The sequence below is a fragment of the Megalobrama amblycephala genome, linkage group LG14 (genome assembly GCF_018812025.1).
Source record: "Megalobrama amblycephala isolate DHTTF-2021 linkage group LG14, ASM1881202v1, whole genome shotgun sequence".
Lineage (NCBI taxonomy): Eukaryota > Metazoa > Chordata > Actinopteri > Cypriniformes > Xenocyprididae > Megalobrama > Megalobrama amblycephala.
The window spans coordinates 52603035-52628805 of record NC_063057.1 but is presented as its reverse complement, the minus strand read 5'-3'; the positions used below and the strand labels follow the sequence as shown (position 1 = coordinate 52628805).

Here is a 25771-nt window from a genome sequence, read left to right as displayed (position 1 = left end):
TATTGTTGTAATTTTACATACATTTGTTTGTAATTTAAGAAAACAGAAAAAATACTGTATAAAAATACAGTACATTTTCTGTAAAAAATGTGAATTACTGTAATTTTTTATTAATGTCATAATACTTAAAAAAAAAAACAGCTGAGTTGTTCATTTACATAAATTGTTTGTAATTTTACAGAGTTTTGAGTATAATCTAAAAGAAATGAAAATGGCCGTAATAAAAATCAGTTATTTTCCATAAAATTAGGATTTTTTTTTACAGTGTAGGAACCCTGGTAGTGTAACAAATTTAACATAATAGTATTTTCTTCAAACACACCTATTGTTTCGCTTCAGAAGACATTGATTTGTCAACTTGAGGTCATATGTATTACAGTCATGTTCACTTTGTTTGGTTTTTTACCTTCTTGCGTGAACTCACAGAGATGGATTATTTTTCTTAAAATCTCTGTTTGTATTGCACAGAAAAAGAGAATGTCATAGTCATCTGGAACAGCATGAGGGTAAGTAAATGATGAGATAATTTCTGTTTTTGGGTGGATTATCCCTTTAAATTAAGTTAGCTTAAGTGAATGTGCCATTGTGATATTCCACTATCCCTTCATTTGTAAAATTGAAAATGCAATGCAGTAGTGTAAAAAAAAGGCTAATTATTAGTTTCAATCATTAGTTTCTTAACTGTATTGTCCAAAAATATGGCCATTAAATGTCTTTAAAATCCAGTAAACCTGAAATTGTTTACAACACTGAAATTGTTTGCAAACAAACATATCAGGAAATCCAAAACTAGAAAACAACAACAACAAAAAAGAAAACAAAGTGCATGCCCTCTGTACCTGTACAGATGTTCGGTTATTGTGTTTTGTCTTTTGTAGGACCAAAGAGCAAAACTGAAAGTGGTGGAGAGAGAAGAAGTGTCCTTGATGAGGAAACCTTGGTGAAAGGAAAATTCACTAGAAACATGTAGTTAATAATAATAATAATAATAATAATAATAATAATAATAATAATAATAATAATAATAATAATAACTGTGATTTTTTGTCTTGCAGTCAAGAAGAGATTTCCAAATGTGTCCAAAGAGGCTTTGAACTGGGGAAACTGAGACTTCTTGAAAGCAAATAAATTCCATTTGTTTGAATATATTGTTGTAATTTTTTGAACATTGTAAAGTATGTTCCTTGCTGATTTTTATTCAAATGTTCACGTTATAGACAACAAATAAAAGTTTTTCTTCAAATGTGACATGTGAATGTATTTTCTTGGATTGAAATATATGTAGGGCAAAATATATTTTTAAATGCTTTTGAAAAATATATTTTGAAAAAAATATTTTAAAAATGTACAGAAAATGGCCAAAACATATATTGTTAGAAAATATATTTATGAAAATATATTTGAAAATACAGTACAGTCCAAAAGTTTGGAACCACTAAGATTTTTAATGTTTTTAAAAGAAGTTTCGTCTGCTCACCAAGGCTACATTTATTTAAAAAACAGTAATATTGTGAAATATTATTACAATTTAAAATAACTGTTTTCTATTTGAATATATTTCACAAAGTAATTTATTCCTGTGATGGCAAAGCTGAATTTTCAGCATCATTACTCCAGTCTTCAGTGTCACATGATCCTTCAGAAATCATTCTAATATGCTGATCTGCTGCTCAAGAAACATTTAATGTGTACAATTGTACAAAATATTTGTGTACAATATTTTTTTTCAGGATTATTTGATGAATAGAAAGTTCAAAAGAACAGTGTTTATCTGAAATCTAATCTTTTGTAACATTATAAATGTCTTTACTGCCACTTTTGATTGATTTAATGCATCCTTGCTGAATAAAAGTATTCATTTCTTTAATTTCTTTTCAAAAAAATAAAAATAAAAATTCTTACTGACCCCAAACTTTTGAACGGTAGTGTATAATGCTACAGAAGCTTTGTATTTCAGATAAATGCTGTTCTTTTGAACTTTCTATTCATCAAGGAATCCTGAAAAAAAAGTACACAACTGTTTTCAACATTGAAAATAATCATAAATGTTTATTGAGCAGCAAATCAGCATATTAGAATGATTTCTGAAGGATCATGTGACACTGAAGACTGGAGTAACGATGCTGAAAATTCAGCTTTGCATCACAGGAATAAATTACTTTGTCAAATATATTTAAATAGTACACAGTTATTTTAAATTGTAATAATATTTCACAATATTACTGTTTTTACTGTATTTTTAATTAAATAAATGTAGCCTTGGTGAGCAGACGAAACTTCTTTTAAAAACATTAAAAATCTTAGTGGTTCCAAACTTTTGGACTGTACTGTATATTTTAGCGAATTTTGTTGTCTATTTTGAAATATGTTTGAAAATAAATCTCAACTCAAATTGCATTAGGAACAAAAAATAACAACAACAACAATAACAACAACAAAAACTTCTTCAAACTAATCAGATGCATATGTAATTTCACCGCAGTCAATGGTTAGAAATAATTTAATGATTGCATTCAGTGAAGGAAGAATTTATGCCTTTATTTGTTTTGGATTTTTTATAAACACCAAATTAGATTACATTTTAAAGAATATTCAATATGTGAGAACTAATGAAATCAGTAAGAAGTAAAAATAATTTTAGAATGATAAAGTAGTCATTATTAAACATCAAATGTATAAATATCTCCATTGTTCATTGTTGTTTACTGCAGTCATGGCATCACAGCACATTGTAGTTGCAGCTCTAGGAAGACCTCTGTTTCCTGGTATGCTTTATGACTGCCGCAAGGACACCTTCATTCCAGGTGGTGTATGGTACCTACTAAAATAATTTTTATTCCCTTTTTCACCCAAAAGTGAATCAACAAAACAGTACATGTGTGGTCATTTTGAGATGAAATTAAGCACCCAAATATTAAATTAGCTGTGATATAAATACAAAATTGGCATTACTTCAACAGTACATTGCGCCCTCATATGTATTTGTTGAAGCCATTTTTCATTTCAGGTGTTACTCTGTGGGATAAGAAGTCACTGAGGGAAGATTTGGATAGTCGTCTAAAGCTCATGACAGATTTGAAGTTCAGTAGCTCCGACTCTCTCTCTAGTAAATCCAGTCTCCTGGATTTGAGTGCTTCACTGAAGGCCAGCTTTCTGGGAGGGCTGGTGGAGGTGGGAGGATCTGCCAAGTTTCTGCATGATACCAAATCCTCAAACCAACAGTCCAGAGTTACAATGTATTACAGAGAAACCTCCAGATTTGAACAGCTCACTATGACTCACCTGGGCCAGATCATCTACCCTGAGGTCTTTGACCAGAAAACTGCAACTCATGTTGTCACAGCTGTACTGTACGGAGCTCAAGCCTTCATGGTGTTTGACCGGACCTTTTCAGAAGAGGAAAACAAGCAGGAGATTGAGGGAGAACTGAATATCATGGTCAAGAAGATTCCTGGATTTTCTATTGAGGGACAAGGAGCTTTAAAAATGTCAGATGGTCATGAGAAGATGGTTGAGAGCATCGCCTGCACATTTTATGGTGACGTCCGCCTTGAGAGGAGCCCCACCACTTACATGGAGGCTGTAGAAGTGTACAAGAAACTCCCTGTTCTCCTGAGGGAGGATCCACAGAATGCAGTTCCAATAAAAGTCTGGCTCTATCCTCTTTCTCTACTGGATACAAAAGCTGCTCAACTGAAGAGAGAAATCAGCACAAGTCTGGTTTCCAAAACTGAAGATGTAATCGAGGAGCTGGGTGAAGCAGAGAGGACATGCAACGACCTCTTCAGAAATACACTGGTAAATGTTTTCAGAGACATCAAAGAGAGGCTCTCTTCATTTCAGGGCTCTTTTAGCATTTACAAAACAGTGATCCTGAAAGCACTGGCTAGGGTCTTGCCTGCTATACGAGGAGGAGAAAAGGAGGAAAATTCATTGGAAGACATCCTGAAGATCCACTACAGCTCCCCTTTTAAACCTGACATGCTTAACCAGTGGTTGGATCATGCAAAGTCTGAACTTAACCTCTTGAGTTCTCACACCAAGGTGCTGGAGGGAATCCTAACTGAAGACTCAGACCGTCTCAACACCATCCTCCTTGATCCTGATACTGATGTTGTGGTTTGCTTGACCTTCACATCTCTGAAGTATGAAGACCAGTATCTTTCAACCCTGAAGGAGTTTGTGGAATCTGCTAAGTTGAAAGAGTTAGATGTGGCAATGAAAATTAGTTCTAGCATGTTAACATCTGTCAAAAAGTGGATCAACTATCCTGATGTCATCTCAAAGATAAGAGAGAACTTAACTCTTTTCAAAAGTTTTTCAGAGGCTAATAAAGATGAAAAGAGATACAGATTCATTATTTCTGCCATCTCTGATCCATTCAGTCCAGGCTCCTCCATCTATCTGTATAAAAAAGGGAAGCTGACAGACACACAGTTCCAGCTCGTGTCGAAGCCTCCCCCACCAATAGTGAAGAATGTCCTGAAGCGCAGTGTGTCCCTGAAACTGCAGAAGTCCCCAACTGGAGAAACTGTGCGGTACAGAGTGGAGTACCAGCAGGTAAATGCAGATTCTGATGCTGAGGAACAGTGGCTTGTCAAAAACACATCTGATGAAGACTTTACTCTGACTGGACTGGAGTTTGGAAAGCAGTACTTGATCCGTTACAGGATAGTGGGTAAAGTGGGAGTGAGTGAAGCCAGTGACACTATCGGCTCCATACCGGCTTCAGGTAAGTGTCATATGCACTTTTTTCTGCATGAATCTTTATCTTTTTAAAAATATATATAATTTACTTCATTCACAGTTATTTACACAGTCAATTATTGACAACCATATTTCCTAACAGATGTGGCTATTAATAAATGTGTAACATGTTGTAAAGTGTTTCCCAATTGACTGTATATGAACATATTATTTCCTTCGTTCATGTTTTTACAAATAGTGCTTAAAGACACAGAGTATATTATGTATTTAATGTCAAATGTAGGCTATTGTACTTAATCATATGAATTCACAATAAGCAATACAAAGACTTGAATTGAATTTTTTCAATTGAAACATACATTTCTCTGTATGAAAACCAATAGGACATTTAAAAATATAGCTAACATAAAAATAAAATAAAACAATGAATAAATGGCGCATAATTAAAACGAAACATACACAAACAACAGATAATCAACTTAAAACACAAAATGTTGACTCTTAAGCCCACTGTATCATGGCATTTCTGCAGAAAGACCTCAGTCATTGCTGAAAAAGAAATGATTGATTAATTTAAATAATTTATTTCCTTTAACAAATGCAAATCTCATCATTTATATCCTTTAATAATAATCATTATTAATTATTCATAATAAATGCAAAGCATACAGAAGTTCATTGTGAATCTATAAATCTATATCAGAGGTCACGTTAGACTCCCACATTGTCTGTCATTTTGATGGACAGGATCGTAAAAATTCTGTCATAATCTATTACTCATCATTTTAATTTTTATATATTAATGATAATAAGCTATTTAATAGGCTCTGTTTTTGTTAACATGTTTATTCACAAATTTACAGGACAAGCATTTAGGATAGAAAGTAGGGATGCACTGATCCGCCTTTTTCGCTTCCGATACCGATTCCGATACCTGGGATTCAGTATCGGCCGATACCGATCCGATATTCAAGTAATAAGAAAAGTGCTAAATTACTTATTAAACTGTATGCCTCACTTAGGGCTGTGACGGTCGGCATGACAACCGCACCATTGCGGTCGTGGAGTGTCACCGGTGGTAGTGTGGCGTGTAATAATATATAATCTCAAAGGTTGCGTTAACCGAAAATTTTCCGTCATTGATGGATATTTTTTTTTTTTAGCAGTGACAGAAAAAATCTGCAGCCTTTCTCCGTCATTTTGACAGATTACTGAGGCTGATGTAACTTGTAACTGTAATTCCCACTCCTGTCCAGAAGGTGGTGAGCACGCTCTAGTGTGGCAGCAGAGCACGAGTTCAGTCTCCAGAACAAAATGAAAACGATGCGTTTGATTACACACCCCCAGTTTGTCCATTTTATTATATATTATAATACTTATGCTTACATAATTAAGTTTCTAATCCGTTTTGTTTTAAATAGTTTGTTTTATTTTTCTTGCTGCTGACTATAAGCTTATATTCAATGAATGGCTTTTCTGAGGTATATACCAGGGGTGTGATGAGACGGGTATCTCACGAGATGAGACGAGACTTGAGATTGAGTTCATGAGACGAGACAAGATGGCTTTTTGCAGCTCCCTTGCCTAATCTCCATTGTAGCGCCCTCTCTGGTGCACCAGAAGAGGTCTACTTTGCTGATATGGCTTGGGTGACATGAGGTTGAGGGGTTCCTTCGGGGAACCAACCCCCTAGGGCCCCTCCCTCTCTTGCGCATTGCAAGCTGTGCAGTTTCTGGATTGGATTGTTGGTCCTTCTCATAGGGGAACCTAGCATTCATTCAGAGCTCCAGCTGAGGGTCAGACGTCGATTGCAGCATCGGAGAGAGTGCTGTTATGCTCTGGAAATGAGGGTGACGCTGCCCACTGTAATGGTGTGTGCTTAGGCTGACTCAGATTCAGAGTTTACAGCCATGCTTTCCCAGGTATTCTGGATGTGCATGGAAAACTTGGCAGTATGGAGGTATATTGGTGCCATAAATATGGAATGCCAAGAGTGCCAAAATCTGCATAGTTTTTCCTCTCTCACTGCCCTCTTGGATGGGGTGGCTGTACACAGACCACACCCACCCTGCATGTGAGGCCAAGGCACTCTAATGCATGAGGGTAGTTCTGAGCCAGGGTTGAGCTGTGCTTGTTGACTAACCGTGATCAAGTCACGGCGCAGGCCCTCGGCCAGACGATGTCCACCTCAGTGGTCCAGAAGCGCCTCCTGGCTTACCTTGTGAGGTGTGAGAAGTTGTCAAGCTAAATGCTTTCTCAACGCTCCCATCTCACGTGGTGGCCTTTTCGGTGACACTGTCGATGACTGAGCCCAGCAGTTCTCCTCAGTTAGTAGCAGACCGGGGAGCTTCCCATGACAAACCATTGAGTTCCTCTTGGGCCGCCCCTTAGTCTGCTCATCGCCAAGGGTGTCGTCCCCTGCAAAAAAACTCCGGCCCAGCCTGCTCTACTGTGTCCATTGCGGGGAGATGACACCTCCCGTCTCTGCTGCTGTTTAAGTGGTTGGTGAGAAAATCACCCCTGAGACGGGCAACCCAGAGATGGGTGGGCCTGCTCTTTCCACCCCCCGGAGGAGGGCCGGGTGGTAAATCCTTTTATTGGGTTTGTTTCTGTTCCGCCGCTGGCCCAACAGCCAGCGGTACCCAAACTTAAAAAAAAAAGAGCAGTTCCTCCATCTCCAGGTCTGAAGAGGGCTTAGAGAGCAGCGGGAGGAGAAAAACCTCACCACTCTCATCCCCCTCTTCTTTCGCCAACGGATAGCAGCGAGCAGCGGGTAGCCAAAGCCTTGACTGCTCCCTCTGTCCACCCATGGAACCAGGTAAGTGTTGCCCAGCACACTGTGACGCCACTTCGGGCCGCCTCGCAAAGAGCCCCCCGAGCCGCGTCCCTGCGTTCCACCTCGCTGCCCCACTGCGGGTACGCCGGTGGTCCCTTTGGTCCCGCTTGTACAGTCTCTGCGAGCCTGGTTAGCGCTCCCCAGTCCGTCTCGCTGGCTCATTCGGACCATCAGGCTCGGCTATGCGATTCAGTTCGCCTGGTGTCCCCCCAAGTTCAGGGGCGTCCTCTTCACTACAGTGAAAGATGTCGATGCCCCTATCTTGCATGCAGAGATCGCAGTCCTATTGGCGAAGGACACGATGGAGCCGGTCCCTCCAGCCGATATGAGGTCAGGGTTCTACAGTCCCTACTTCATTGTACCCAAGAAGAGCGGTGGGTTACGACCTATCCTGGATCTGCGAATCTTGAATCGGAGCCTTCACAAGCTACTGTTCAAGATGCTCACGCAGAAACGCATTTTAGAATGCATCCGTCCCCAGGATTGGTTTGGAGCGATCGACCTGAAGGACGCGTACTTTCGTGTCTCGATTCTTCCGTGACACAGGCCATTCCTGCAGTTCGCGTTCGAAGGACGAGCATATAAGTACAGAGTCCTACCCTTCGGGCTGGCCCTGTCTCCCCCCGTCTTCACGAAATTTGTGGAGTAAGCCCTTGTTCCCATGAGAGAACAGGGTGTTCACATCCTCCAACTATCTCGACGACTGGCTCATTCTAGCACAGTCTCGGGATCAGTTGTGCAAACACAGGGATTTGGTGCTCAGACACCTCAGTCAGTTGGGGCTTCAGGTCAACTGGGAAAAGAGCAAACTCGCCTCGGTGCAGAGGATCTCTTTTCTCGGTATGGAGTTGGATTCGGTCGAACAGATAGCACGCCTCACAGAGCAACATGCTCAGTCAGTGTTTAACTGCCTGAATACGTTCAACGGCAGTACAACGGTCCCACTGAAATACTTTCAGAGGCTCCTGGGGCATATGGTGGCCGCAGCGGCTGTAACACCGCTCGGTCTGCTTAATATGAGACCGCTTCAACACTGGCTTCACGGACGAGTCCCGAGATGGGCGTGGCAACGCGGCACATTCCGGGTGGCAATCACTCAGGAGTGCCAGGCCTTCGCCCCGTGGTCGGACCCCTTGTTTCTTCGGGCAGGAGTGCCCCTAGAACAGGTGTCCCGGCATGCTGTGGTTTTCACAGATGCCTCAACCACCGGCTGGGGTGCCGTACAACGGGCTTGCAGTTTCAGGGGTTTGGATGGGACCCCATCTGCAGTGGCACATCAACTGCCTCGAGTTGCTTGCAGTGTGCCTTGCTCTGAGCCGCCTCAAAGGGCCGCTACGGGACAAGCATGTACTGGTCCGTACGGACAACACTGCGACCGTTGCGTACATCAACCATCAAGGTGGTCTACACTCTCGTCGCATGTCGCAACTCACCCGCTATCTCCTTCTGTGGAGTCGGAAGCATCTGAGGTCGCTTCGCACCATTCATGTTCCCGGTGTGCTCAACCGTGCGGCCGACGAGCTCTCATGAGCTGCACTGCCGGGAGAGTGGCGACTCCACCCCCAGGTGGTCCAGCTGATCTGGAGAGAGTTCAGAGAGGCTCAGGTAGATCTGTTTGCCTCACCAGAAACCTCTCACTGCCAGTTGTTTTACTCTCTGACCGAGGGAACACTCGGGACAGACGCACTGGCACACAGCTGGCCCCGGGGGCTGTGCAGATAGGTCCCCCTCCACCCTCAAAGTCCACACTGCTGCTATCTCTGCTTACCACGACCACATAGATGGCAAGACTGTTGGTCAGCACAACCTGGTCATCAGGTTCCTTAGGGGGGCGAGACGGTTAAATCCTCCTCGACCTCCCTCCATACCCTCTTGGGACCTCGCTCTGGTGCTTCGAGCACTTCAGCACTTCAGTGACCCTTCGGCAGGCCTATACTCCGTTGCATCCTTGAGAACCGGATTTAGGCTGGGTTCCATATGTGTGACCCTACAGGGATCCCATATGGTTTTTCCATGGTTGCTCCTAAACGAAGCCTGTGTCTTTCCCTCTGGGAGAACCCATCTCTCATCGAGTTGGAGTCACCCCAGTTCTTCCATATGTTGTACAACCTACAAGGTTAGTCCATACATACTTCTCCACTCCTTCGGGGAAGGATGTGGCTTCCGCAGCGTTCCTTTTCTAACGAAAGGTTACGCTTTCCCAGCGTTATCCAATAGTCTCACTGAATGGGTTTGGGAACAGCAGTGATCGACTCTCTCTGTTAGCCCTGTCCCACCGTCCTCAGGCAAGGGGGTTCAGGTGGCTTACAACAGAGCGCTGGAAGAGGGCAGCTCCTGTGGCGATTTGGTAGGGATTCCTATTCGTCGGTCTGTCCGATGTACGCCGAATGTGACCGACTGAATGGGAACGTCTCGGTTACAAAGGTAACCCTCTTTCCCTGAAGGAGGGAACGGAGACGTACATCCCTGCGAGGAGAGCAGCTGATGCATATGATTGCATGCCAATGTGCATTGGCTTGTTTTAGTTACACTCGAAGTAGATTGGCCTCTCTAGCGAGATTCCTATTCATCGGTCTGTCCGATGTACATCTCCGTTCCCTCCTTCAGGGAACGAGGGTTACCTTTGTAACCGAGATGTTCTACTTTCTGAGTATGAATTATCACATGCAGTAAAAGACAACAATACTCAAGTACTGTAAAAGGTTTTGCCACTAACTCAACTGACTGACTTCTCTTCTGTATGATTTCAGTCTCTTCAAACCTTACTGTACATGATTTATGAGCTTCTACAACTTTAGACCTCCTAACTGAACTCCTTTCCACAAACTGATCATATAATAAAAACAGTATAAATTAAAATGTTAACACTTTACAATAAGGTCTCATTTATTAACATTAATGTATTAACCAACATCAACTAGTTCATGATAGTTCACAGTGCATTAACTAATGTTAACAAATGAAACCTTATTGTTTGTACTTAATAAGATTAAGAGAAAACTGTTATTCATTTTTATGGTAACACTTTACAATAAGTGCAACCATAATCGCACTCTCTCAATATTCAAAGTGCAAATAAGACCAAATTTTTCTTTGATACAGAGCTAAGAGATGGTTACAACTACACTGCCCAGCCTAAGATAGCTTTCATATTGAGAGATATTTGTATTCTTCAGGGAGCCGCTTTCAAAATGCAGGGTATTGAAATCGCGTTTGAATGCGCCCTTGCATTTACTTTCACTTTCGTGATCGCGTAAATAAATGCATAGCCTAGGCCTATTTGTTTATCCTATAAGTTTGTGAATAAATATCAGACATTCCAACCTGCAAAAAGTTATTTCAGGGAGGTAGGAGGACAAGGATATGACATTTCACCACAGAACATGACTTTACTTGTATACCGAAATACAGCTGAATATAACAGAACAATGAAGTAACTATTTACATACACACCAAATGTAGCCTACATGTAGGCCTAGGCCTGTTTCCTATGCCTTTTTTATGCCTTAATATGTTGTGATCCCTAAAAGATATAAAAGCATAAAATATTATTTCTATACGCTATAGGCCTATGCAATTATTCGTTAATCATGTTTAAATATGTAGATTACTTTTACTATTTATATAAGCTGCTTATACTATTTATGTAAACTGCTTTTATTTATTTTCCATTGCAACTTTGAACAGGTCTAAGGAGTTTGTTGTTTTCATGTAGCCTTGGCAACTAGCCTGAATAATATGCACATGAAATGAAACTTGTCAACTCACCTCAACATGTCTTTTGCAGTGATTTAACCCATATGGGCAGTGCTGAAGTTGCTGTTACAAATAGTGCAGCGAGCAAGACTGTCATTATGTTTGACACTTATAAGACAGGGGTACACATTCGTCTAGTCTGCCGTAAAATGTGTCTTATACTTTTTTTTTTTTTTTGTGGCACTCTCCCTCTGCCATGGTGCTCCTGTTTCTAGATAGACATAACTCATTAATTTAGTTCGGGAGAAGAGATAAAAGCCCGCCCACACTGACAATTAATTGGTTGATTTGCCGAAACAGGCCAATCAGGATACTCTCTGTCTTACATGCGCTTCGCACACACGCACACTAGCACACACACGCAAGGTCTCTCGCTCCCTCTCCCTCTCTGCCGTGTGCGTGCTACACGGTTTGAAACACACCCTGCGTTCCATTCAGAAGGGCTCATCTCTATGCCCTAATCCCTTCAGAGGGTTTACCCTCCGGAGTGAGAGCTTCGAAGGCATGAAGGGTGTATGGGGTAAAAAAAAACTATTCTTTTGGAACGCACTTCAGTATCATCTTAACAAGACAATCAAGGAGGAGTAGATTGCAAGCTGCACCATTTGTTTAACGTTATTATTTATTTATTTATTTTAGGTTTATCGCATGTAGGCTATATTGTATCTATGCAGGGGCGGAGCCAGACATTGTAAACTTTAGGGGCTTAGCCCAAATCTGAGTAAAGTTCATAGAATGTACATTATTTCCCACTGTAAAACTATGATGGTTGTGTACCTCATCTAGGGGGGTCTGGGGGCATGTTCCCCCGGAAGAAAATATTGTACATTTTAAGGTTAAATACATCAATCTGATGCACTTTGGAAGCTCAAAATTAAGAGCTTCAACCCATGTACAGTGTGCAAATTAAACAAAGAAACAGCTTTGACTTGTACCTGGACATTAAAGAGGGCTCAAACATATTTTTAGTTGTGATATAGAATCTCAGTCTACATTGTGTTTTAGGATACCAAACAATTATTACAATAATATAATAATGTTTTAGGCCTATATAATTATTCATATGACAGTAGCCTACTGTAACAATTTTTATTAGTTACTTTACACAATAGGGAAATTACAATACTTTTGTACTAATTTCTAAGATAAACCCTTTGCGCTTTTATTTTGATCAGATCACCAGCTGATCGCGTGAGCAAAAGTGTGCACTTCTCTTTAAAACACGCAGCACAGATAGACTGTATATATACTTAATCGCTGTCTTTATAAAGTGTTTTATAAAGGCACAAAGCCGTATGACGGTTTCGATTTTAGTTCGTTGGCAGTAGTATATTTTAAATTTTCAGTTCATTATGAAACGGTGGCGACAGCACAGGGTCATTAATGGGAAATACTGAATGAATTTATAGCTGATAAATGTGCTAAAGTTGTCATATCAGCTGTTTTATCATAACAAAATCCCTCCAACCGGACCGAAAGAGAGTCTCGAGACCTGCTGCTGCTCTGAGTGAGTGACAGGAAGCGTGTCTGTGTTCAGCTGCGGTGTGCGTGAACTCGCTGTCGGAGAGAAGAGAGAAAGCGCTATTGGTGTATGGATACTGTAGAAAAGCGGTATTGAATTGTTTAACATATTTTAATAGAGAGATATGTTTTAAAAAATTATATTTTGACAGCACTGTTAAGAAACCTCAAACCTGAAAGATTCGGGGCTTTTGGGAAAACAATCGGGGCTCCAGCCCCCTTAGCCCACCCCTAGCGCCACCCCTGGTTCAAGATATCATCAAGTAAAGGCGAGCATACACTGTGCGATATCTGTGCGATTTCAGCAAGGTTACCAACTCACACTGTACGAGTAGATCGCGTGCGATGGAGAACCAAAATGCATGATTTATGTGCTCACACTATGCGGTCCGATGGTCGAGAGGTGACTCGACTGCTCACACTATGCGTTTGAAATATGCACGATAAACCCACGTACTGGGATGCGCTGATTGACAATATGTTTCCAGAGATATCGTCAAAAGCATCAGCTATGGATATCAAGAGGATTTAGCATTTCCAATTCATATATTAAATAATAATAATAATAATTAGCCTATTATTATTTTTATTAGTAGTAGTAGTAGTAGTAGTATAGGGTAGGCCTATTTAATATTAAATTGATATTACAATTCATTTGGCCCGCAATATTTTATAGCGCATCACCGCATAACTGACGCGCTGCGAGGATAATAAAAGATTTGATTAGCTTATAATTACTCCTCACTGAAAATTATTTAAAGACATTTATACAATGAATTAAAGGCATATAATTAAAATTATTAACAGTAGCCTATGTGTTAGGAGACTGCAATAATCAGTCAATGAAAAGCAGCTTCACTTCAAAAACAACCTGTTTAATACGAAATACTTCTCATTTTTTCACCCACTACATACGGGCCACAAGTTTAATAGCTACAAAACTTAAAGATCTCCCTCTTTTCATTTTCTTTCTTGCTGCATTGAAGATTGGTTTAATTTCTTTTTTCGCACAGGCGCAGTGAGGGGAAAAACACAGGGTTTAGGTCTGCTTCAACTGTGCGATATCCTCACGAGGGGCGACCAAATTTCTGACATGCCAGAAATTCATCCGACCATGCGATTGCCAGTCGGGAGAGGTTTATCGCCACTCGTTTCCCCGTGTACACTGCACGATCACTGCACGACACACGACAAAGCTGAAAATCGGCCCGATTTTAAAAAAGAGTCGCACGAGTCAGAATTCGGCTCAAAATCGGACGAAAATCGCACAGTGTATGCCTGCCTTAAGGTTGTGATTGGCTACATTGCTCAAAAATACGTTGTAAATAGAAAACCTGTTTACATTAGTTTCGACGCTCTCAAGAGCACAATCACCAAATCTGTTTATGATGAGACTGAGAGCATTAGCAAGAGTGCAGAATTCAGTTAGAATTCAGAGTTCAGCTCGCGCACTGAACAAAACTCCGGCGTTTCAGTGATGACTAATCTGAATGGCTTGGTCATTGCAATAATTGCAATCACAAGGTTCTGGTGACGTGCAAAATACCGGTGGAGGGCAAGCAGTGAAAATTTTCCACTGAATTGAAAGACTTTCCTGCCATCAAGGAGGTAGATATAGAGAATGTGAAGCTGCCGTCATGTCGCGTTCAGTTCTAGTCTGGGTTTGTTTATATCACACTGCCTTTCTACTAGTTAAGTTAGGACAGTATTTTTGATTTTCTGTCGTGATTGTGAAAAATGTCGCCATTGTAGGTCATTTATGCTGAATCGAGAATTGCAACAGGAGCTCACATCATCGTTCAAAGAAAAAACTGGACTTTGCAGGTAGTGTTGCTTTCGTCAACGAAAATTCAGACTAAATATCATGGTCAACGAACCTTTATCACGTGACGAAAACGAGACAAAACGCCACGTAAATGCTGGTCATGTGACGATGACTATAATTAAATGTAGAATGCAAGGTCTTTTATCAGCAGTTTTTCAGCATGAAAATATCCAAATGTAATTTGTAATTTATATTTTCTAAAACAATAAAAAGTGTTTTATCAAATGATACCTACCTTTTCTAAACTTAGACTAAAATGTCATCAGTTTTCGTCGACTAAAACTAGACTAAAATAGTCATGGATAATTCTGACTAAAATAAGACTAAAATGCTCAGACTTTTAGTCAACTGAAACTTGACTAGACTAAAAAGAGTATGAACGTGACTAAAACTAATAAAAACTAAAATGGCAGCTTGACACAAAGACTAGACTAAAACTAAAATTAAAACAGGCCGCCAAAAACAACACTATTTGCAGGTTGAGGAGGTGACGGGAAGACGCCGTATATCAAATCTAATAATGTCACTGACTGAACCCACTCCCTATCACTCAATAAAATAATCACATAGCTGAGTGTTTTTGAAAGGGTTGTCTTTGTTGTTGAATCGACTTCTGTCAGCTTGTTAAACATTTATTTATTTGGACATTTTCTATCATATGATGGCTGAAGCAGCAGCGCGTGACACTGTTCTCATGGTAACCAGATCAACATTGTGAACAGAATACTACAAAACTTAAGTGAAAACACCAAATTACCATTCAATGGGATAAAATAGCTTCTCTTCCCTGCAAATGATACCATGAAGAATGTGGATATTTAACCAAGTCAAAAACAAATAAGGTAAGCAGATATCCATATTCATTTCAGTATCAGCTGATGCAAAACGCTATTAAAGTTGACAACTTTTAAAGTTAAAAAACGATATAAGTTATAAAAAAGTTATGTAAACAATATAAACACCTTCTGGGTTCTCGATTTTATCGATTTGAGCAACCATAAACGACGCAAAACATACGAATTTTGAGTTGTTGATAGGATTCCTATATAGAAAAATCAGTCCCTGCCCTCCAAACTCACTTATGCTGCTGCTGTGACGTCATGTGCAAACAACCTATTGTAAGCTCAACAGAATCATGTGTGATTGGTTATAGGGCCAAGCCCCCTTTATTTTTTTACCCATTGCCAGGGAAAGGTTAACAGCCTTACACATGCTTCGCCTATGGTTAGAGAATGAAATAAACATGACTGAACATCAGAAAATATATTGAAAGATACAGTACAACAAAATCCGTATCATGACTCTCATGTAATCGCTCAACCAGTGTTTCAATAGCGGAAAGACATCGACAAAACATCTTGTAAACAATCCCTGCATCCCAATGTGCATACTATCCATCCTATCCACCTTAAAGGATTAGTCCACTTTTAAATAAACTTTTCCTTATAATTTACTCACCCCCATGTCATCCAAGATGTTCATGTCTTTCTTTCGTCAGTTGAAAAGAAATTAAGGTTTTTGATGAAAACATTCCAGGATTTTTCTCCTTATAGTGTACTCCAGACGGTTGAAGGTCAAAATTACAGTTTCAGTGCAGCTTCAAAGGGCTTTAAACGATACCAGACGAGGAATAAGGGTCTTATCTAGCAAAACGATCGGTCATTTTCGAAAAAAAATACAACCGTTTATGCTTTATAAACACAAAATTTCGCCTTGAACGTACTTCCCATTTCCACATTCTTCAAAACGCTTATACTGTGTGTCCTATGCCTTTCCTATTCTATTTACGGAAGGAACGCGGTGCCAGTTTAATTTTTTTCGTAAGTAGAATAGGGAAGGCGGAGGACATACAGCGTAAGCGTTTTGAAGAATGCCTTGAATGTACTTCTGGTTTCCGTGATATTTTGTTTTTATAAAGCATATACATTTGTATTTTTTTAGAAAATGACAGATCGTTTCTCCAGATAAGACCCTTATTCCTCGTCTGGTATCGTTTAAAGCCCTTTGAAGCTGCACTGAAACTGTAATTATGACCTTCAACCGTTTGGGCTCCACTGAAGTCCACTATATGGAGAATAATCCTGGAATGTTTTCATCAAAAACCTTAATTTCTTTTCGACTGAAGAAAGAAAGACATGAACATCTTGGATGACATGGGGATGAGTAAATTATCAGGAAAAGTTTATTTAAAATTGGACTAATCCTTTAATATTGAATATTACTAAAGCCCTGGGTATACTTCACTTTCCGCGTCCGCGCGTCTTTCAAAGAATACTAAACCAAGGATGTGCACGGATGACAGAGTTCGACACATGCGCGGTGCAATTTTTTCTATACTATTACCAGACAACCGGACATTTGCTAGGCAGGATCGGAGAAGAAAAATAGTGCAGCCATCTTTGCAACATAATTCAGAAGATACACCAAGAGAACAGGAATCAAAAACGATGGAGAAGGCATGCTTTTGAGTTTACTCCTCTTATTTTTGAATCATTCTTTACACACTCTTCTTCAACGACTGCACATTGTGCTCAGTACTGTGCATATTGCCACCTAGTGGACTCTTCTTTCCTGCTTGTGCATGGGCTGTTGCACGCGCACCGTCTCGAAATTTGTGGTGCGCGCGGTGTACTCACCACCAAGTGGACAGGGGTGAGAATTACCGTTACAAGTTACAATAGACACTCAGTGTAATCTGTCAAAATACTGAACAGCTTTCAGATTTTCCGTCACTGCAAAAAAAAAAAAATCTGTCAATGATGGAAACTTTTCAGTTAACGCGACCTCTGATCTATATAGACCAGTTCCCCCTGTGCTCTTCAGTACTGAAAGAGCATTTCCCTAAAAACAGCAAGCGGACAGTGAGCATATTTTTAGAATTTCTGGATGTGGTCGTTTCCTGTCCTCATTTGATGGCCACAATCGCTGTCACATGCCTTTGCATTAGCATGATGAGACGGTTAGAAATTTTGGCCAACTTATATATTGAGAAGCCATGTGCTCATACCAAATATGACAATCAAACACTCATGAGCCATGTGCTCAAACAGCGCAGACGCCAATACATCAAACACATGACAAGGGAACCAACAACAAGGCGTAGCAATAGGGCAGGCAAGACAGGCAATTACCTGGGGCCCCGCATTTTGAGGGGGCCCCCGAGGGCTGATAATTTAAACAATCAGTAATGTTAATATCAATATAACACGCAGTGATGCAGCGACATCTCTGCATCCCCCTTAGGGGTCCCCTCTCTCGTTACGTTGTTTATGCTTTTGCTGCTGCTTTCAAAATGCCGCAGCACTTACTTACATTAAAATACCTAATTCCATTTATTAAACATGAAGAGGACATATCCGTCTGGTAGGCAGAAGCGAAAAAGAAAGCAAGAAGATGAGGAAAAGAGGAAACAGGACAGCAAGTGATTGAGATAATTGACTTAAGGATATTAATACAGATCTTTTACAAAATCGTTTCACAATATTCTTTTCTTTTCAAAGCAACTTTACAGAAAATGCACGTGTCTAAATTACAATTTAGCGATTATTTGTTATTAACAGCTCACATCAGTGTTTCGTGAACAATTCTGCAGCTTTGAACGAATCGTGAGAGTCATTCATTTAATGATTCATTCATAAATACAGCTAGTTGCTTCGTACTGAATGAATGAATGACTCGCTCATTAAGACTATGATTTACTGCCACCTACTGATGGTTTTAATGTAATATTTAAAAGTATGCCATCATTAAGTTTCTTTTCTATTGATTTTATTTTTGAAACATCTATTTTATAAAGTTATTCATAAAGAAAAAAAAATGCACTGGAAAATCAATTTAGGGGGCAAGCCTCTTACACATCAATATAAATAAATATCAACTAGTTGTCATGAGCACCAGTTGGAGTGCCCAAATTTGCCACTAGAGGGCACTCCAACCTGGACTGTTCCTCACCACACTTTTGGACTTCATTTCCCATAACACACTTCCCGGACTCATTATCCTGTCATTGCAAAAAATAAGCACTTTAATTTTGTAAACAATACACAATTTGTTCTGCTATGTGTTTTGACTACGTTATATGTTGTATAATTACGTCACTAGGTAACGAAGATATTTTAACAAAAAAATCTTTTAGAAGGGCCTCATTGATTAATTTTGCCTGGGGCCCCCACTTAGTGTCAGTTCGCCTCTGCCAACAACAACCATGTGCTCACAATAAAAGACACAACATGGAGCATGAACATCCGGATCTTGATTCAGGAACCGAAACCATCCTAGACAGAAAAGTCAGGATCCAAAAACACAAACCGAATATGTGAGCACAGCTGTCAGGATCCTGTAAACAAAACCAGAAACAGGACAAAGGACAACTTAAGAACACTTTTAAAAGGTTTCACCATAAAGCATCATGTTTTAATAATCTTTTGTCATGATTTAAATAATAGGGCATACACTTATTTTGACATCAAACATACTAAAGTACATGTGAAGTACTTGATTATAATTAATCTGTGTGTTACTTGATATTAAAGATGAAAACAAACATTTTTTCTTTTGAAAATATGCACAGACATACTAAAGGAACTTGAAGCCACAGATAACCAAGTCTTGAAAGCTCTGGAAACCAGACTTGCTAACAGTGAAGCTCAGATTGAGAAACTCCAAAAGGAAAACCGAGGTGAGACTAGTGTTTTTAAGACCGATGTGCTGTAATATCATATTCACTGAAGAACAATTGGTGTAGGATTTATTGTGCAATTATTTGTGACATTTCCTAGCAGTGTCTGATAGTGAACCATTTCAAAGAAATGGCATGTATCACACTGAATTAAATGTGAAATTTTGAATTAGAAAGGCTGAAATAGTATTTTCCTGTAATACATACTCCAATATTCTTAATATATATATTTTTAATGTAAATGTATCTCAAAAAGGTTTATAGATAAATTGTTTTCATTGCTACTGGGCCAATTTTCAATTTTTAAGAAGGTACTGTATGTGTTCTCTTAGACAAACCAAAGGTGGCATTTTCAGCTGCATTAGGATTAAATGGTCTCTTTGGACCAGTAAACGCAGATACAACACTGATTTACAAGAAAATCTACAGTAATGTTGGTGATGCCTACAACCCGGCCACAGGTACTGTTAATCCACACTGCTGAAAACAATATCTACACACTTTGTATAATTTATGTCTACAGCTGTTAATGGAGATCTGTCTCACTCTTTAACAGGGATTTTCACAGCACCGGTACGAGGAGTTTATTATTTCAGTTTCTCCTACCATTGTCATGTTGGAAATCCAACATGGTTGGCCTTGTATAGAAATGGAAAGCAAGAAGCATTAACAGGACATCACAAGAGTCAATGTCATACAGAGAACGGAGGCAATGCCTTAACGCTGCGGTTGGAGAAAGGGGATCGAGTCTATATGGTACTCCTAAAGAACTCATGGATCTGGGATCAAGATAATGTCACAGTGTTCAGTGGTTTTCTTATCAATGCCATCTAATTAAAATACACCATGGGAACAAACAGAACAGTTATGCAACATGTTATGGGTTTACAGGTTAAGGTCAAATATCAGGCTACTTAATCCAGTCTTTGTTTGGTGAGAATGAAACATTGAAACATCAAAATAACCAGCTTCGAATTATTTTAAAATGAACATTTACTCTTTTTGATCAAAACAACACCATCTTTTAAGAACGTGTTTGTTAGCATTTGTTTCCATAGTTACTTGTTTGATTAATGCACTGCATCTGCTTCATTCTTTGGTTTGGATTAGTTTATATAGTATTGAGTATTGGGATGAATATTTATTTTACTAACAATCATTTAATCAGTTATATTTTAATCATAACAAATCATTTATTGTTTTATGTGTATCATTCTTTTATGACAAAAGTACATTGTTTCTTTCTTGAACTGTCCTTGTTGACCTGTGTTTTTTCATTCTGCTGCACACGTATGCATTCTGAGTGTTTCCTTTGACATGTGCAAATAATGTGGTGTTAAAGTACATGATATTTTCATCTGCAGAAATAAACTGCATGGCCGAGGCAATGATCAAGAACCTTCTTCTTTTTCTGTATGTTCTCGATCATGACTCAATTTTGCTCTTTGGCATTCTGATTCAGCGAGATCTCGACAAATGATATTTTTCCTTTGGCAAGAATATTTTACTCAGATTTTGTTAAGATCTTACTAAGATTTTTATTAAGATTTTTACTAACATTTTACTTAGATAATACTTGGATTTTGAAGTTGATTTCTAACTGTTTGTGTTACTCTTTTATCATAATTTTTCTTTATTAAATTAGCATTTTTATCATTTCTAAATCAATATGTCTATCATTTATTATTTGATTATATTTTATTAACCAATAAAATCAATTCAATCATCTGACCTGGATCTCCTCATTGCATCAAGTATTTTCTATTAGTCTTTGTTCCATCTTCAAAGAAAGTGTGTTGTTCTGTTCATACTTTTTGAGAGATCTGATTGTATCGAGTAGTTTTACTATTTTTGAGTTTGTTAACAAATAGAGACTGCTGCAATTAGATCCTGATTTTGTGTGAAAAATCTGTGCTGCAACCAACCTGTGATGAACGTCCACTGAAGGAGAGTTGAATGTGAACCCAAGTGCAGTTTTACTGAATCCAAAAGTGAACAGATACAAAATTACACTTGACTTGAAAACAGAAACAGAAATACAGTAAAACACTCAGCAACAGCAGTTGGCAGTTGTTATATACTTGCACTAGCAAATTCTATATGACAGTTTAGTTCAAACTTTGACCTGTGGAGGGCAGTAATACACTTAGCAGTGTTTACACTGCCGGAATTAAAATAGAGAAGAAGAAGAAGAGAGCTAGTTCAAGACGAACGTCTATGGTTAAAACGTATATGACCGATCGTTTCAATAGATAAGACTCTTATTCCTTGTCTGGTATCGTTTAAAGCCCTTTGAAGCTGCACTGAAACTGTAATTTTGACCTTCAACCGTTTGGAGGCCATTGAAGTCCACTATAAGGAGAATAATCCTGGAATGTTTTCATCAAAAACCTTCATTTCATTTCGACTGAAGAAAGAAAGACATGAACATCTTGGATGACATGGGGGTGAGTAAATTATCAGGATTTTTTTATTTGAAAGTGAACTAATCCTTTAATAATACATTTTATGTTACATTATAAATCATAAACATTATCATATGCAACATGCTTTAGTGGTCTTATACATACTTATACACACAAGCCATTGAAAACTGTTAAAGGTGCCCTAGAACTTTTTTTTAAAAGATGTAATATAAGTCTAAGGTGTCCCCTGAATGTGTTTGCGAAGTTTCAGCTCAAAATACCCCATAGATTTTTTTTTAATTCATTTTTATAACTGCCTATTTTGGGGCATAATTAGAAATTAGCCGATTCAGGGTGTGTGGCCCTTTAAATCTGGTGCTCCACGCCCACGGAGCTCACGCTTGCCTTAAACAACATAAAAAAAGTTCAAACAGCTAATATAACCCTCAAAATGGATCTTTACAAAGTGTTCATCATGCAGCATGTCTAATCGCGTAAGTACAGTGTTTATTTTGATGTTTACATTGATTCTGAATGAGTTTGAAGCTGTGCTCCGTGGCTAATGGCTAATGCTACACTGTTGGAGAGATTTATAAAGAATAAAGTTGTGTTTATGAATTATACAGACTGCAAGTGTTTAAAAATGAAAATAGCGACGGCTCTTGTCTCCGTGAATACAGTAAGAAACGATGGTAACTTTAACCACATTTAACAGTACATTAGCAACATGCTAACGAAACATTTAGAAAGACAATTTACAAATATCACTAAAAATATCATGTTATCATGGATCATGTCAGTTATTATTGCTCCATCTGCCATTTTTCGCTGTTGTTCTTGCTTGCTTACCTAGTCTGATGATTCAGCTGTGCACAGATCCAGACGTTAATACTGGCTGCCCTTGTCTAATGCCTTGAAGATGAGCTGGCATATGCAAATATTGGGGGCGTACATATTAATGATCCCGACTGTTACGTAACAGTCGGTGTTATGTTGAGATTCGCCTGTTCTTCGGAGGACTTTTAAACAAATGAGATTTACACAAGAAGGAGGAAACAATGGAGTTTGAGACTCACTGTATGTCATTTCCATGTACTGAACCCTTGTTATTCAACTATGCCAAGATAAATTCAATTTTTGAATCTAGGGCACCTTTAACTAATGGTTTAGCTGCTGATGTTTCTAGATGGTTTAGCTGATCGCCTGCACTGACCTGACAAGTGTCCAAACCTTAGTCTGGTTTAAACTAGTTTAGCACCACAATCTTTTTGAAATATCATGTTTATGATGATGATGATGATAAACTTTATTAATCCCTTATGGGAAATTTACATGTCACAGCAGCACAACAATAAATAAATAGATAGAAAACATAAACAACATTCACAACAACACTTTTCCTCCCGTATCAGTTTCGCAAAGCATTATGATTATATACAACCAAGTAGTCCTAGAATATACTCAATCATCTTGTATAACGCTGGTTGTACAATATAAAAGCGGTTTGTAAAAAAGACTTCCTAAAACGCTCCTTGTAACAGCGGGGATTAATTAATCTTGAACTATAAGTACTCAAAAGAGCTTGCACTCTCTCATGAAGTGGATACAGTAATTAATACGATAATTAATACAGTTGAGATACAGTAATCACTACATTACCTTTAATTCATTGACATTGATTAAGAAAAAGGGAGGTAGAAAGTGTTACAAAATGTTGTGTGACCAAATGAAATCACTCTAATGTACAGCTCTATATAATGATTTAACAGGATTTATCAATGCAAAAGACCAAACAGAAATGTCAGCGGTGAACACAGAAAAAGATTCAGTGTATAAAAACAATTAAATCATGAAATGGTTTTTAGTGTTTTGAGGCTGCTGGAAGTGACAAGAGTGTCCAGGATCCTGACCCAAAAAAAAAAAAAAAGGTTTCACTTATGTCACTATGTTCATGCTATTTACAGCTAATAAGTCTGTATTCAGGTCAGAGGGTGGTCTTGCATTCATTAAAGACTACAACAGCCCTTTACCGCAGTGAAGACCTACACTGACCTCAGCGACCGACCAGACCAGACCTCACTGTGCGAACACTGCTGGCTACACCACCGGTCACATCCCTCCACAACAATTCTGTCATCATGGCTCATCTATAAGCAGAATGAGCTTTTAATAATGTCATTCTACAAAAACACTGAGCTGTGCCCCATATTTATGTAGTGCGTCACCAGCAGATGGCAGTCTCGGTCCACTGACTTCAGGCAAATCCTCCCAGTTCTCAAATGAGACGAACTGAGAGGCACAGACTCAGACCAAAGAAACACAATAATAATATAATATAACCTATTAAGGTCATTTTCTTTTAATTAGTGTAAAACTTGAAACTGAAGCAATATTATGCAGCATATGAGAGAGAAAGATTCACACTCCAATCCAGAAGGTGGCAGAAACCTTGTTTTGTCAACCACCATTAAACGTGGAAGAATGAATCTGAAGTCTTCTGACTGCTGTAGTCTATGGTAGAAATGAAGTACTTTAATAGATAAAAGCTCTGGGGACTTGAGAAAATGGAAACATTGATTGAAAAAACAAGAAATAGGAGAAAGACACAATGTTCGGTCACGAAGGGTCAGTGTGAAAGAGTTTCAGATCAGGACAGAACTGTCTCTCATCCGTTTGTCTCAGTGCTGTGAAGCCATTCAAGTTGCATGTTTTTCAGCTGAAGCGTTTGGTTTCTCTGATGTGTTCTGTATTGTTGTCTGTATTATTTGTTAATATTAGCTAGCTGGATAACACAGATGAGGATTTGGCCCAGATTATGCTTCGGTTGTTCAGTCTGATGTCAAGTGTCGCAGATTACCTGAAAACCTGAAACGAGGTCATTTCAAAGGGTTTATTTTAGTTCATGTCTGACAACCAGTTCTCAATCATGTTCAGCATTAGCCTACAGTAAGTCTTTTTGTTCAGAAAGGAAACTGATCTTAAGAGTTTATCAAGAACGTTAAATAATAATTTATATAGGTTCATAAAGAGCTCAAAAGCACATAAGCTTAGTTATTTTAATAGCTTAATTTTATATGTATTATATTTATACATGCAAAGTTTAATATTAATTTGCCAATTTATGTAATCATTATATGAATGTGTTATAGGAATTATAAATAATTATAATTCATATAATGTAAATATATTAAATAATTAGCTTTCACTGTAAACTGCTGTAATTTGGAGTGTCTTTATTTCATCACATGTCATTTTACTCACAGCTGATTGGTCCAGTTTTGGTCTGCGATCTCTAACCCAGAACAGAACCAGCTCTGGAGCAGGTTAGCCGTAAGATATCATGACGATAAACACCACTAAAAACCAACCCACCTACAGGAGCCTGAAAAACAAGAGTTTGCTCAAACTAATCTCATACTTACCTGAGTAGAAACTGAAAATGTCTTCATAGAACAGGCCTCAGGACGTGCTCCATATAAACTGAACTGAGATGCTCCTCCAGTCTTTCCTGCTGTAAGAACAGAATGACCTGTGCTGCTGGGAATGAACACAGATTTGACCCCTGAACCAGCAAGCTCAGTCATCTCAGGCATTCATCCTGCTGTCTCTAACACTCCCCATTTGTCCAGGGCCTGCAGCTCCTAGCGTGAGACTGCCTCCGCTACTGACACAGGCCCAGATAACACTTCCTTCCCTTCCTTCAGCTGCCTCTAACCTTTTCCCTACCAGTGACCTACAGCTCCTAGCATGAGTCTGCCTCCACTAGCGGCGTAGGCCCAGTCACCAGTTTCAAGCTCTCTTTTTGTCCCCAGAGTACATCTTCAACCGTGACCCTAATGTGAGGCTGCCTCCGTTAGCGGCGCAGGACCAGACTGCCTATCTTCCACCCCAGCTCGTCATCTCACCAGATCACTTTTTCAGTCTTTCATTTGCATATGTGCAGCAACCACAGCTGCTCAAAAAGGCCTTTCCCAGCATCAGATTCAAACTCTCAGTGGCTGGTTGCCAGAGGCTTTTAAGAACTATATTCGGTCATATCGCTT

The 25771-nt window shown here is 39.1% G+C and overlaps 1 protein-coding gene across 2 annotated transcripts in view; it reads left to right on the top strand.

Moving 5' to 3' along the window:
• Window positions 1-20964, top strand: part of LOC125246145 (cytolytic toxin-alpha-like) — a 29791-nt gene extending 8827 nt beyond the window's left edge. Inside the window, exons 2-6 of one of the 2 annotated variants that reach the window (XM_048157009.1) lie at window positions 2712-2804; window positions 3008-4732; window positions 19216-19323; window positions 19656-19784; window positions 19880-20964. In XM_048157009.1, the coding sequence (XP_048012966.1) occupies window positions 2714-2804; window positions 3008-4732; window positions 19216-19323; window positions 19656-19784; window positions 19880-20157 (2331 nt within the window). In that variant the 5' untranslated portion in view covers window positions 2712-2713 and the 3' untranslated portion in view covers window positions 20158-20964. Of the gene's footprint in view, window positions 1-2634; window positions 2805-3007; window positions 4733-19215; window positions 19324-19655; window positions 19785-19879 lie in introns of those variants that run through there. The other variant, XM_048157007.1, reaches the window with a different exon arrangement.
• The last annotated feature ends 4807 nt before the right edge of the window (window positions 20965-25771 follow it).